Below are 15,558 nucleotides of genomic sequence, written 5' to 3'. Positions count from 1 at the left end.
ACACATAAACACACACACACAAACACATACTGCGAATTCACAACACAGTCATATCACAATTCCTCATATTAGTTCTGAACTGACCACAGGGTGATTGGAGGGAGAAACACTGAACATAAATACCACAGAGCACTATTTCATGGCTACAGCCGACTACCACAGTCCTGAGAGGGAGAGTGCATCTGAGGCTAGTCTGGCGAGTAAATAAGAGGCTTTCAGATCACTTGTATTAGCTGGCACTAATGGAAAGCCTGAGGCTGGGGACAGACGAGAACACACTCTCCCTCTGGAGGAGAAACCACGTCTTAGAGAAATAGTTAAAGTGAATACGCGCGAGGCTCTTGTGCGTCTTTTTTGTGTGTCTGCGTGTGTGTTTTGGGTCCAGTCACTATGGAAAGGGCTGAACCTCCTCCTAACGTATCTAATTTCAACCCGCAGCAATCAGTCCCGTCCACAAGAACACAACCCAGAATTAATAAGAGAGGAAGGGGAGGCAGAGACGCACAGCCAGAGAAGACGGCCAAATATGGGGGAAAGAGGAGAAGACGGGACAGAGTAAATTTCAAGAAGTCTGTCTAATACGAGTGAGCGAATTGAATTAGTTGCGCAAAACGTATAATGTGTCCTTATAACTTACTCCTCAGCTTCCAGGCAGTTAGTTAGTGCTATCTATCATTCTCTTCAGTCCCCACATGGACAGGTTTAACGTGGAAAACGATCTTCATGCAGACAAGCGTTTTAACATTGTGTCAGAAATGATATCTGGCCATTTTAACGTCTCTGAAAATGCGTATCACATAACCGCCGATGCAAAGAAGGCGCGCCAGGGTAAGCAAGAAGCAGACGGTGGAGGGGATTGCTTCAGCTTGAACTGAAGACAAGGTGGAACTTTTGCCGAAAGTAACGCTCGAGTATAAGCCACAGCGGGAGAAAACACGGATCCAGAGCAGTTGCAGGAATGTATTTGAGCGATAACAGGGTCTTTGCCACACAAAAGCCCTATTCGTACGGGATTAGTTTTACCTGGGACGTCATACGATTTAGAAACTGTTTAGAAACTCTGTGATGTCTCTGCTACTTTCCGTTTCACTCCACTACATTGAGAGGACATTTAATACCTCTAGACTTTTTTTTTACAGCTTTAGTTACTTTCCAAATTCAGATTAATAATTAAAAAATATATTTTTCTGAATGGTTCAGCCACTTTGCACTCTAACCCTGTCCAAACTTTGATTTATAACACATCCTATGACACAATTTGTAAGTGACAAGAGGCGGTAAAAAGCAGCAAAACGCTTGAATAAAAAAAATATATAATAACCCCCCTCCAATCACAGAGATGCCGATTCGCAGTGGATTAGTATTGTCACGGGGCCTATGTGTTACAAGAAAGAGGGTAGGTAATTTGCGGTGTCATTTTTACTTTACAAATTACAGACGCACGCAAATTAAGATCACAGACGACCTCCGCAATTATTACAAATTACTAGAGGTCCCCAGGTAAAACTAGTCCCGCGCTAATAAGGCATAGGATGAAATCACAAAAAAGGATTGTAAGCCTAGCTATAAGAGTTTTTTTCGTTTTTAAAGCACCTGTGTCTGACTCATTATTTCCAAAAGTCTGTTTCAGCTTGTCCAAAACACAACCCTCAAGTTTTCTTTAAGTCTCTGTTTGAGGGATCCTAAAATGACAGAGTAATACAGATGCTAGGAGCAAGCCCAAAGCAAATTAAAAGTATTTGCGTGGATGCAGCCTCATTGTATAAAACTGGGATCAACAAGGACTCAAAGTGGTGATTTACTCCTAAACATCTAGGGATTACAGGGTGAAGTGATTCATAATCATCTAACCTGAGTTGAAAGGCAGAGAGTAAACAAAGGTTCCAGGAACTTGCTCCGCCGCTCTCTTGTACCACAGAGGGAAGTGATCGGCGTTGAACACCCCTTCCCTGTCTTCGGCTGTCAGGAAGTCTCTTGAAGCAGAGAGGGGACAGGAGGAGACACAGATGACGCACGCGGGATTTCAGCGCACGCTCGGACAGCTTCGACACACTCAGATCACTTACTGGTTCGTAAGTTCGTCGGGAACCACAAACAGGTTAATTCTGGACAGTCCTGTTCTTGTGCCCAGGTAGGCTATCTCCACCCCTTTATCGGAGTTCCTACAGAGCGTGACAAACACAAACAGTAACCTGCATTTGTGGACAAGACTATTAAATTATAAATTTCTGCGTGTCAGGAGCATTACCATTACAAATTACATAACAAATATCCCTATATGCATACTCTGACTTATTGAGCACAAGGCTGGTCCAGTAGGCTTCCAAAGGCGCGGTCACTACTGCGTCGAAGAGAACTTCCTGGATCAGCTCCTTGTCGCCTAATGAGGTAAAGGCAAACATTATTTTATCTTCACTTATGAATAATTGTCAACCACTTGCTAATGATTATAAAAACTAACATTGCAGGTGGGGTTCATGTCCACTGAGGTAAAGCTTGATCGCTTCTATCTGGGACAGGTAGCGGTGCTCTGGGTGCTCGTCCGTGTTGCAGTACGTCCTGTAACGTGACATGAGGGGAAAATATGAACATTGGTTATAATAATAATAGTACAGAAGTCAGACTGGCTCCTTACTTAGTTTTCATTACTACTCATTACTCCTGTATGATTTCTTATATTAAAACTGCAATCACAGTTGAACGTCTGTCATATAATCCCATTGCTTTGTGATTGGTATCTACAATGCATAAAATAAGAAGTCAGACAAAGACTTTTTTTTTTTTTTTTCCCTTTTCATTCAGTTAGCCTGAAAAGCATTTACTGTAATGTGTTTAGATGTTGGTTTCCAATTCCGGTGACCACAAGTCATCAAGTGACACAAAGCATCAAGTCAAAGTCCTACAGATCCCAGAGCTCCCGTTGTTTGCACTGCAGCCGAATTATAGCTTTGATTGATTTTATAATTTGGCAGTACATTTAGGATCTAGCCCAACCGCGATGTCACTTGAATAAAGGAAGAGGATGATAATATAGCTGTGTCCAAATACTGTACCACTCATCTGCCAGCGCTACATCAGGATGCTCCAAGTCATGAAGCCCTGCAACGAAAAACGAGAACTAAATGTCTTAAAATAAATACGAAAAAGCACTCGACGTGAACTCGTAATAATAGGGCTAAGTAGCTACGTCTCAAATGCACACACTCTTAAGCACACACCACGGGTGAAAAATGTGTTTTTTGAGTGGATGTGACAGGTCTGATTAGATCAGGAAGAGCCAAGTCATGCTCAGAGGGCTCGTCGTGATGGACATGTTTAGAGAAACGCACAGACAGAGACGCACACACACACCACAACATGAATATTAACATGCATGAGGCCTGACATGAAAACAGACACACACACACATATACACACACAGGCAGGGAGGGCCAGACATACACACTGTCAAGACACCGAAGGAGCCACTAAAGAAATATTTAACTTCCTGTCCAGTTGTGGCTTTGTAATTCATTAGCGCTGCGTTTCTATTAAATGTGTACGTGAGGTTGCCTGTGGGAGCCACAAATATGCAGAACATGGGAGACACAGAGATGAGTGGTGGAGGGCAACTACAAATGTTTATAATAATAGAACTTAATACTTCTAATCCAACACATTTTGCAAGGAGACATGGTGCTGCTAATTTACTACATTTCCTGCATTGCACAGCTGCAATGTCACACTGCTTTGTAGAATCGTAAAAAATAATGACGCATTGTTGGTTCAGCCATCCAAGGGAATGCGTAGAAGATAAATTTACTGCCGCTTTAACCAGCTCGAACATTAAAACGCCATTTAGATTTAAATCCACAAATACGATTAATCCAATAATTAAATACGGCAATACGAAGGAGGCCATGATTATTTTTACTTTCATTACTCGTTGTGAAAGTAATAGTGAGGCCACCTCTGCTTCCTGAAAATACACAATATTGTGTTTCCACTTCAGTGAAACTTCAACAAGAATACAGAATCTACAGAAACTAAAAAAAAAAACACAATGACAGCAACTGTGTTATATAATAATAAGAATATCTGTCATATAATATAATAAATAAATAGAATAATGTCAAAAACTAGAGTGCTCTCCAGAACCGCAAGCGAAGACAACTTACCATAAATATAGTAAATCATAAAAAAACAGAGTTGACTGCGGGCATAACTGGTCTTAATTAAAAATTCTGCAACAGCTATAAAACTGCACTGTTGCCTATAAAGTTGGAATAAAATATATTTTTTTTACCTCTTCTTGAGGAATGATTGCGACAGCGCGATTTAATCTTGATAGATAAAGTGTTTCAAACATATAACTGATGTGTATGAATAGGAATAGAAATAGGAATGCGTCTGAAAACAAAATTATTCCAACTTCATTGGCAACAGTTACATATTATCTTGAGAATTTGTCGATAAAGCGGCGTTTTTTTTTTTTTCTTGCGATACTTTTATTTCAGTAAATCAAAAAGTTGGACTGTTACACAAGGAGCATACATTGAATTGCCATTATGCGTGTGTATTTTAAAAGAAGGATGGTGGTAATATTATATGCGCAATGCACGTTGAGAAGTGTCGGAAGACGCCTACTGCAGCTGTGTAAAGAAATACCCGTCGAGTGAAAAACACTGACATTAAAAGAGCACAAGAGAGCGGGGGAGGGATTAATAGATAAAGAAAAACAAAAGATTATGAGGCTCAAAGGAGAAAAGGAGAGAGCAGGATTTCCTACCTTCTTCCACTGTGACATTCCCTCTGAAGAAAAACTTCCCGTGGCCTCTCGAAAGAGCTACCCCTAGACTGAAAGTAAAGGAATATATATATTTTTTTCTAAAAAGCTCCTGGAAAATTGTGAATGTTTCAAGTCATTCTAAACTTTGCTCACTGCTGACAGAAATGCTTCCTGTGTCTTTACCTGAAAGGAGTCCCTTTAATGTCTGTGTAGTAGTAATCATTATGCAAAACGAGAACACGTTTCTGAAATAAAAGAGATTAATAGACTCCATTAGATGCCAGGGTGCACACTAAACAGTGTGAGTCAAGTGATCTCATGCGATTCCTTGCACTCTGGCTCCATCTAGTGGTACAGGGGCCAAACGCTTTTGGTTTCGCCATCCACACGTGTTAAGCTGCAGATGGGTGTGTGTTTCTGCAGTGCATGAGGATAAAGACTGTGAATGTGCATAATCAAGCAAATGTATTCTGCTCTTTACTAAGCTCTGAATATGCAAATGCACAAACACATTCTCATGCACCTGAATGTCTCTCTCTCTCTCTCTCTCTCTCTCTCCGACGGGCAAATAGTAAAACAGAATCATTGGGCTGCTGTTTCCCCCATATTCAGCAACATGTGCTCGGTGGAGATAAGAGGCTCACACACTGAGAGACACACACCAGTGCATGCAGAGCAAACCAAATCAGAAACAAAATCCCCAAGTCAATCCCGTACATCACCGTGCCAAGAGTAACAACCCCTTGGCAGGGAAGGATTCTCTCTGCTGAGTATTTTCTCTGGTTCACCTTCTGGGACCATCTGAAAAACGTGCTTGCATTCTGTGTGCGGTTCCCAATTTGGGATGCCTTACCCCTTTGTCTACACTCTTCTTCACTTCCATGGAGAAGGTCCCCGTCTTCCTGTTGACCATGGCGTTTCTCAGCTGGAAATTCAAACACAGACACGGTCTTGTAGCTCAGACTGGTATTCAAAGCGGCGCTGTGGCGGCGCTCGATGCGGATTTGCTAGTGTCTCACCGTGTCGTCCTTATCCTCCCATTCCACCTCAGACAGATCCACGCTGCTGTAGTTTGGCTTCCTTCGCTTCTTGCCGTCTCCGTACTAGACACGCAACCCCAATGTAAACACACATGAATACACAACTGAACAACAGAAAAGAGGGTGCCCTACTAGGACCGATTATCATGTATCATAACTCCCATCACAGACGTCAAGGTGATGCCTTCAACAGTTAGCCTAGCCCAGTTAGCACTGAAGGAACAGTTTGAAGAGTAGAATGAAAGGAGTCTTCATATGTTTCAGTAAAGTCAATGATTAAGGAAATGATCAGTCAAGCTTTATTTGTTTAATTAGTACACAATACTCAGAACTGCATATAACAAGTTGTGGTTTTGCAAAGGTTCTAAGCTAACTGTTGCTAACTAGCTCTGGTTGCAGCAATGAGAGGAAGTCTTCCTGTCGCATTATCTGTCATATACATGACTGTGGTATCATTTAATGCTAACCAACTGCTAACTTTTTACTACTAATTCTATTTAAGGTGGGCAAGCATGCTACTATTGGCAAACTGCTTCTACCACTTCGTCATAGCAACATTTGCTTTAGCGTATTAGTCCCTAGTAACACACTGTAATGTAGGAAGTGATGAAACATTTCATTACCACGCTACAAAAGAACATCTAGCAGTTCTGTACCCACAGCTGATAAGGCACACGATCATGCACAGGTGTGTATATTAAGAAGAGTGGGTACAAGTGTGTTCTTGAATATGGAGATACTGTACATTGAAGATCGTGTAAATTGTGCAGAATATGGGAGGAATAATTCAAAACTGCACGATGACAGCTTGAAGCACAAGCCTGGGGGGGTGAAAACTAAGTGTGTGTGCTGTGTCTACAAGCCAATTCAGGAGATTTATTTCAACCAAATTTTATTTATGTAGTGTCTCTGACAATCAGAAATGTGACAAGATGCTTTACAGTACCCGGAGCCTGGTTTCTATGAAGCAACTCTTGCGCCAGAGCAAGAATCAGTAGCCTTTTACTAAGAAGAACTGGGTACCCGTAAAATGTTTTAATGCTTTTACTTTGTCTTTTGCCCATTCTCAACCGTCTGTCTATGATGTGAGTTTTGAATTCTGGTGTTGCACTTTATCTTGTGCAAGTTATTTTAAAATCTTTGGCTGTTTCATCAGAAATAAAATGATATCTCATAGTAAAGATAAAACACTGCTAGAATCATACACATTCTCTCTTTTACGTAAGGCATAATGTAAGTGGTGCCATCATATCTGGAAGGGGTTGAATCATCGAATACATCAGTAGGAAAAACTTGCCTTCACCCTATGTTCACCCGCGTTCCCTTAATCGACTCATTGCTTCATCACGAGACAAAACTTGTCTTCTCAAAAAACAACCTATAATTTAGACTTTTTTTTTACAGGATTGCCAATTTATTTACAAATCAGAGATGTTCATTCATCTCTCAATTTTAAGAACTGCTGGCCTCTTTGATTTGAACATTAAATAAAGGTGGCACGGGCCAGAGTACTGGACTTGGTAATTGCACTTCATGTGTTCCTATGTGTGTGCATCTTTGAGTCTCCCACTGTATTCATCTGTCAGCGAGGACAGTCTCCCACCCCTCATTAGTTGTTAAACACTGTTCATTAGCGTCTTTAGTTATGCCACTATTAAACCATCTGTCTGTCTGCCTCTCTGTCTGTTTCCTCCTCTCCTCCTCGCCTGTTCTCGCCTCATCCCTGAACATCGCTCCGATTTCATCTCGCGCCGCACCCCGCTCTGCCCGCCCTGCACCTATCTTCCCGTTAAGCGGGTCCCTCGCTCTCCTGTGCCTTCCTCTCTCGCTACGCTCCCTCACCCCTTGTGAGAGGAGTGGGTGAGTACAATAGAGTTAATCACAGCCATTCAGTGGCTGTATCTCTGTCTATTCACAGAACAGCAGAGGCCTGGAACACACTCTCCTCATCTACATACCACAACGCAGCCAGCACACTCACATGGCACGGCGCACAGAGCACCCACACAATTACACACTAATTTTCTATGTCGGTCTCCACATCGGTGTGACAACAAAATCAGCAATTGACTGGACATGAAATCAAGAGTTAGTATTCATCGTGCATATACAGTAAAAAAAAAAAAAAAGCATATGAAGTTCAATCTCGGCATCCTGATAAGGGATTGTTATGATAATAAGGTTCACACTCTGTTAACTTTTTTACAGAGCATCTGAATGGTGCTGGAGGTAATACTCACAAGTGGCCGTAAATCCGGGTGGGTGAGGATGTAGCCATTGTTGGTGATTGCAAAGGCGTAGCCGTGAATGCCAAGCTAGGAAGATACGCACAAACACGCACAGAGACAGACACAGCAAATGGATGCATGACAAATCTGGACCTAATTGTAAATCTGGGCTAATCAAGCTCTTTGTAATTTTTACTTTCAGAATCCCTGTTTTTCGTGGTGAAAGATGCGAGACTATGGCGTTGTTCACCGTGTCTGGACAAATAACAAACTTTCAACTGACAAAAACTTGACACCCAAACAAGTTTCAAATCTACAAAAAAAATAAAAATCACACTATCAGAACAGATTACTACATGTAGTGTGTAATTTTCCTGTCATTTTTAGCCTCAAGGAAGGAGCCGTGAATAAGTGTCAAAACTCTGATTTGTCTGCTACTAGGTTTGTCATTAAGCACTGTGGAGTTGGAACGGTACAGGTGCAGATATGGGTTTTAAAAAAGCCCAGTCGTATGGTTCAAAAGATCCAAGTTTGGCTCTTATTACACTGCGTGTGATGGTGCAAACAGTTACGGCCACTCACATCTCTCACTATTTGCAGAAATAACTAGGTGTTGGAGTGCGGTACCTTATATTTGGGGATAGTCTTGAGCAGCTCAGAGACGGGCACGTCTGTGCCAACCACCCCTAAAAGGATGCCGCGGTTCCTCTGAAAACACACATATTACAAATATTATTCAGTCGCATTTGAAAGGTCGGTTACTGTACATGACACAGTCTTTAAGAGGGGGACTGTTTATGATTAATATGTCAGTGCATAAAGTATATTCAGCTAGCGTCTTCTGTGTCCAAATGTCTCCAATCTAACTTAAACTTAAAGGGGAACTTCTGTTTTTTACAACCTGAACCTTATCTCTGGCATAAAATACGATCGTTTACTCACCCATATAACTTTTGTGACATTTGTAGTCGTTCAGGAGATATTTAGATCTGCGTATATACATATAGTGGGAGTGACTGGGGCACCGAAACGCAGCCTCTAAATAACGCATTATCTGGCGCGAAACTCGTACATTTCAGCAATATTGTGTTATCGTACGCTAGTGCTATTCCCCGTTGAGTCCAGAGTTACCTGTTATCATCATCCAGGGTCTGTAGGTCAATCTACAGGTAGATTACAGCAAATTACAGTAAAAACAAGCCGTCCATCGCGGGCGCGCGCGGCGCTCAGAGATGACATCATCCAGGTCAGAAAACATGATAACAGGTAACTCCGGATTCAACGGGGAGTAGCACTAGCGTACAATAACAAAATATTGGTGAAATGAACGAGTTTCACGGCAGATAATGCGTTATTTAGAGGCTGCGTTTCGGTGCCCCAGTCACTCCCACTATATGGATATACGCAGATCTAAATATCTCCTGAATGACTACAAATGACACAAAAGTTATGTGGGTGAGTAAACAATCGTATTTTATGCCAGAAATAGCGTCCAGGGTGTAAAAAAACAGTTTCCCCTTTAACTTAAAACTTGAAGGAAACAACAAGTTAAGCAGTGACAGTGAATGTGCGATTGAATACATGTGAACTTACAGTCTCATTCTTGGTACTGAACACGGGCATTGCCACTGTGGTCATTAGAACTGGATCCTGACCCTCCTCCAACTGAGGACGCCATGAGAGAGACGAGAGAGAGAAAGGCAGCAGTCGAGAGGGTGGGGGAAAAAAACGTGGGAGGGAAACGGAGGGAAGTTAATGATGAAACATTATTGTCATAGTTACAAACGAAATGTAACTTCACAGTACACAGCATGGTCTCATGCATATTATATGAAACATCTTGGCTGGTCACAGTCAGCGAGTGTGTTTTTTCAAGCTGCATAACATCTGCTTGTTAAGCAGTAAATTGATAGGAATTCTGCGGCAGGCCTAGTCATATTATCTTCTTGAGGGACCTACAAAACTTCCATGACATGTTTTATTCATATTTATTATTTGCCTTAAAATGTGCTCAATCACAGCCTGCCTTTGATCTCGTGCAGAATAAGCTCATCCAAAGGCAGCGCTTCTAGTTTGGATATGAGTATCTTCCCTCTCTAAAGACTGCTGGAATAATTATGATATTTATCTTTCCGGCGGGCTGTCTGTATCTGGCGACGATATCTGTTAGAGATGAAAGCTTGACGCCGTTACGAGGAGACTGGAGGAAGGCTTCGTAGTTGACTTAAAACGGTCTGACCTCGTCCACTCAGAAATGTTCAAAATGTCAGTCACTCGTGCAGTTTATGTGCAAGTAATTGGTGCAAAAATGAAATCCAGAACAAAATTCATACGGGTTTAAAGTTAGATGGAGGGGTAAAATGCATGAGGCTGTTTCTGCTGTATTAATGGGAATAGGAATAGGATCCTTGCATGGTAGTTTTTCTGGGAACCCTCCCATTTAACAAATCCTCCCGCACACTCTCCTTCCTCCAACGCTCAGCCCCCTTTGCTACCAGTAATAATAGGTAATGACAGGAAACTGTTAGTATCCATTCTGTCTTCTTCAGACACTGGGGAAGGGGGAATTGGTGACCTGAGTTCAGACAGCTGGTAATAGCAATCCAGAGCACAGTATTGGACATCAAAAAGAGAACAAAGCACACCTAAGTACAGCCGCTGTAACAATGGAGAGCCCTGCTGCCGGAGAAAAGGATCGATCAAAGGACACAGCATCATCTAAAAATACAAAATCTATTACCAAGCTCGGGTCTATTGGATCATATATCACCGACCTGAGAACGTATGGCCCGGCGTGTCCCCATAAACTGTTATTGAGCAAATTCCACCAATATACTCTTCGCACGCGAACAGAAATCTGTTATATTTTCAGTATGGGTGCATTTGGTGAAGATCAGGCTTGCCCAGCTGCTCTGGGAAATTATATACTGTAATTAAGCAGATAACAAGAGCTGCATGGAGAAGCGTGGCCAGCAACAGCATCTGCTAGTTTCAAAGGCACCGTCACAGCTACAGAGGATCCTTGCTTGCCCTACCAAGGGGATGAAAGACCTTTAAACCTGTGCTTTATTATCCTAAGCCCGAGAGGAAAAGGGAACTTCCTTGAACCCTGAATGAGTGTCCTCCAACAGGGCCATGCCCCGGATCCCTAAGGGAGTTGCTCTGTATCTAGAGTTTGACTCATCATACCTAACGGCCGAACTCTAACGCAAGGTCAGAACTGAACACACACACGGGCCAAACCTGCCTCATTACTGCCTCTGCGGATTTATCTGCATCAGTCAAGAATAAATGAGCTGTGTAAGTCCCTTCCTCTGCGGTGGGTCAGAGAATAAAAAAGAAATGCCACTGGGCTTTAATACACTTGACGTGTCGCTGACATACCCAAGCGCTTATAAGCCTCAGAGGTCTTAGATACACACCCATAGCTTGTGTCTGGCGTTTCGTAGAGCACCTCATAATCTAGGTTGCTGTGACAAATTGTGTGCTGCTAGACGAGGTGACCCTTGTTTCCTTGGAGACGAAATTTTTGGATGTAGGTGTGTGTGTAAGGAGGCAAAGCCCCCCCTGTAGGCTCCTGGGGGAAAGCTAAAGACAGACCCCATGGGGAGGAGGGCTGGCGCAGATCCAGCACACATTTTTACTGCGCAGGTGTTTTGGGATGGTGTCTGTGAAAGCTCTCTATTACCTCAATCAATATGAACACTTTTGCTTTGAAATAGTGGAGTTTATATTCATCCCTCATGGCATTTTGAACAGCTCGCTGCTTCGATTTATCATCAAAAGGTAATCAACTGCTCCCAGCTCTCCCATTTGTCTGTCTTCATGCTTAATCAAGTATCAATCTGGCTCTTTGAACTTCCGTGCAAAAACCCTCCCCTCAAACCCACAGCTTTACTTACACCTTTCCCAACATCCCCTTTTTCCTCATCTCTTTTCATTCTTTCTCTAGCCCTCCCTTCACTTGGTCTCAAATACCCCAACCCCCCTCGACACTTTTGTCTCAGCCCCCCCGCCCCCACCACCTCCCTCGCGTCATCCCTGAGCTCCAGTGTCAGTTCATCCGGCAGAGTGGGAAACAAAGCCAAATGAGCCAGAGAATGATGGATGAAGCTGGTGAGACGAAGGATAAGAGGGAAGAGGGAGGGTAACAGGAGAGGCGAGCACAGGTGGAGGGAAAGAGCTGGAGAGGGAGAAGCAAAGTAAAATTTGACAAAAAAAAAGAAAAGAAAAGGGAGATAAGAAAGATCACTGGGTTGCGGTGAATGGGATGTTAAGGACAGGGAAGAGATAGCGTGAACGTACATTTGGAAAGATGATACGCATCGGCCTCGGAAAACACAAATCCCAAATGCTCATCACTTTCCTAACACAGAGCCAGTCCCGGGAGTTTTTGCTAACTTCTTATCGGACCCTATCGCCATCTTTCTATCACTGTCTGTTTTTTTTTTACTTTCAGAGGCTGTGTGTGTATAGCACCGAGGCCTGAGCAGGGCTGGGGTGATTGCATTACATGCAGAGAGGCGCCGCCTATTGCTTTGCTAATCCCAATTATCAAGTCTGAAAATGCGATATCTGCTTCTGTTTTCTGCTGAGCTGTTTCGATGTCAATCAGTTTCGGGCCTATCACACTAACAGCACTGTGTCAGACGTATGGCCTGCCAGCTGTCTGATGATGCGACTTCTCTGCGCCCAGCTCATGCTGATGGGGAGGCAGAGCACTCCTTTGTTCCGCCATCATCGCTGTTATGATTACAGAGCAGCTTATCTCAACCCACATATGATTCATAAATCACTGGGACAAAAAAAATAAATCGCAGAAAACGATAAAAAGGCATCAGAACAGATGATCCCGCCAGTCACTGTGGGACTATCGGATTTTCAACCAGAAGGCGACAGAACAGCTCATTCTGGAGAATTCTACCAAAACACATAACACAGGCAATCTCGTTTTTCACACCAAAATCACACAGGCCAAAGAGCCAAACGATAGCCTCACATTTACACACACGGTACACACTGCCAGCGCCGGGGGTACTGGCAAGGCACGGCTAACAGAGCATCACCGGTGAGGAATGGGCGTGAGTGTGCGCACAGACATGTGCATATGTTTAATCAGACGTGCAGAAGAAAGCGATCAACTGAACCGACGACAACCACGATGCATGGCTTGAGCTGGGAGGTTGACGCACAACATGACACTGACACACAATAAAAAAAAAATATGCCGCAGGTCGGAATGGCAGTTGGTTCGCCCAAGGTAATGCCTTCACCTCACATACGTCAAGAGACCAAAATGCGCATGCACATGGACACACAGCAGACCTCAACACAGCACAATACAGAGATGGCCTCAAACCAGTACTTTTACCTTTTGTGCTTGGGGGAGCTAAGGAGAGAGTTAAGGAGGGAGAGGAAGAGCAGGAGGAGGAAGAGGAGAGAAAGGGTCAATACATTTGAGGATAAGTCTCAGAAAACCTTTCAGTGCAATTTTCACTGAATGGATCGCCAGTGGGGGGGATAAAGTCCATTGACTTTGGCTGCTACGTATAAACCGTGACTGTGCCAAAAGAGGAGAGTTTTATGGCCAGGAGGTTCATGGCAGGGGAAACAGCTATTAGCGTCAGGTCAGTGTTGAGTCTATGTATTAACTATCATAAACAGATGGGGTAATGAGGATAAAGAGAAAGAGATGACCAGAGAGGACAGATAAGGGTAAAACATGAGGGTGATGGAGAGCACTGAAGAGAGAAACAGTACAATTTCCTGGGGTGTTTCCATTAGAGGGCAGTTACCTTTGCCTCTTTACATTATTGAACCTATCACTCTGTTAAGCTACGTAGAAACTGTCGAGAAGAAACGGCTGTTATTCTCGCTGCGTGGCCAAATAACAGCTTGAGCACAAAAAGGATCATAGTTCATGCATCACTACTTTGGTACGTGTAGATTATGGATTTCAGAGGATTCTCTCCTGGAGATCAGTTATTATCCTTCGGGTTGTTTTAGAGGTGATAATATCCGTGTCTCTCAGCTATAAAGCACAAGGGAATTGAGCGCATTTGTATAATTTTAAGATATTAAAGATTATTATGAAAAACAAATGCACCCCATTAACACTGTGTAATGTGTGTGTGTGTGTGTGTGTGTGTGTCTCTGCATATGGGGATCGAGTATGAGGTTGGGGGACCAGAGACTATCTCACCAATGTTCTACTCACGCTACAAAATTCCCAAACACACACAAGGGGCTCATTTACTTAATGGTTCCATCTGCTACACACACTTCACACACACTTTCACACATGCACAGTCAGGCATACAAGAGCAAAACACATTGTCGACCGTCTGCTTGTGTTTTATCACAGCTACTTTTCATTTGGATTACATTATTCCTCCGTTTCTCAAAAGTTCAAATGTGCGTTTTTAGAACGCAAGCTTAAACAAAGTGCATCGCGGATTGTGTTTTGTTGTTTTGAATTGCTCAGTTCATCAGCATTCCAGACCCATAATGTAGCTAAGCAGGCCAGCAGATGTGTTGTCGTTAGCAAGCGCGGTGTGAACTGGAGTTCAGGAAGCGCGTGATGGCGCACTCAACTCACAGTGCTATCGATGTAGGCCTCGGTCCATACTGTGTCGTGCTCCCGGTCAATCACCTTGGGGCGACTCAGCACATGGAGATACTCCATCACATTCTCCTGCACATCTGCCAATGTGGAAATCTGAGTGAAGTAGCCTGTTGGGCAGAAAGAGAAACAGCAACAATTCAAAGCAGGTAGGTGATTTAAGGTACGTCTTGCCAACAACGGAGTGCGAGCAAGTTCTGACTGGGCCAGTAATTATGTCGATTTCTTCTGAATGCGTTGACGAGTCGCAATGTTTAGGTTCATTCCCAAATTTGTTGGCTCCTGCTGCCAAGCATGCTTGACAATAACTGGGAAAGCCCCAATCCAATCATCAGAAGTGTGTACAGGACAGGACAGACCTCAATCAGATACACACTCAATAAAAATGAGACAGCCTACCACAGAAGCACAAACACTATGCACAGGCACCTCAGCAGAGAACATCCCAAAGTTTTCAGGCCTTAAAAATTAAGACAGCAGCCTTAAAGGGGAACTACTGTTTTTTTACAAACTGGACCTTATTTTTGGCATAAAATACGGTCGTTTACTCACCCATATAACTTTTGTGTAATTTGTATTCCTTCAGGAGATATGTAGATCTGCGTATATCCATATAGTGGGAGTGACTGGGGCACCGAAACGCAGCCTCTAAATAACGCATTATCTGGAGCGAAACTCGTTCATTTCACCAATATTCCGGAGTTACCTGTTATCATCATCCAGGGTCTGTAGATTGACCTACCCTGGATGATGTCTTCTGACCTGGATGATGTCATCTCTGAGCGTCGCGCGCACCCGCGACAGTCGGCTTGTTTACCTGTAATTTGCTACTGCTATGGTTTGTCCACAACCTCAGAATTGGAAAAATATTCAGCCATGTTGCGAAAAAAATAGCAGTTT

At 43.1% G+C, this 15,558-nt stretch overlaps 1 protein-coding gene across 1 annotated transcript in view; it reads right to left on the bottom strand.

Moving 5' to 3' along the window:
- cacna2d3a (calcium channel, voltage-dependent, alpha 2/delta subunit 3a) overlaps nt 1-15,558 on the bottom strand; it is a gene marked incomplete at its 5' end in the record, with an annotated part of 116,481 nt that overhangs the window by 27,008 nt on the left and 73,915 nt on the right. Inside the window, 14 exons of the mRNA XM_084552580.1 lie at nt 1,852-1,973; nt 2,067-2,162; nt 2,287-2,380; nt 2,462-2,559; nt 3,054-3,099; nt 4,769-4,836; nt 4,952-5,013; nt 5,622-5,693; nt 5,788-5,871; nt 8,049-8,123; nt 8,664-8,744; nt 9,630-9,701; nt 13,408-13,425; nt 14,635-14,768. Of these exons, the coding sequence (XP_084408706.1) occupies nt 1,852-1,973; nt 2,067-2,162; nt 2,287-2,380; nt 2,462-2,559; nt 3,054-3,099; nt 4,769-4,836; nt 4,952-5,013; nt 5,622-5,693; nt 5,788-5,871; nt 8,049-8,123; nt 8,664-8,744; nt 9,630-9,701; nt 13,408-13,425; nt 14,635-14,768 (1,122 nt within the window). The remainder of the gene's footprint in view (nt 1-1,851; nt 1,974-2,066; nt 2,163-2,286; nt 2,381-2,461; nt 2,560-3,053; nt 3,100-4,768; nt 4,837-4,951; nt 5,014-5,621; nt 5,694-5,787; nt 5,872-8,048; nt 8,124-8,663; nt 8,745-9,629; nt 9,702-13,407; nt 13,426-14,634; nt 14,769-15,558) is intronic.

The sequence above is a fragment of the Chelon labrosus genome (genome assembly GCF_963514085.1).
Source record: "Chelon labrosus genome assembly, chromosome: 10".
Lineage (NCBI taxonomy): Eukaryota > Metazoa > Chordata > Actinopteri > Mugiliformes > Mugilidae > Chelon > Chelon labrosus.
The sequence above is the reverse complement of the archived record's forward strand: the minus strand, read 5'-3'. Positions and strand labels throughout refer to the sequence as shown.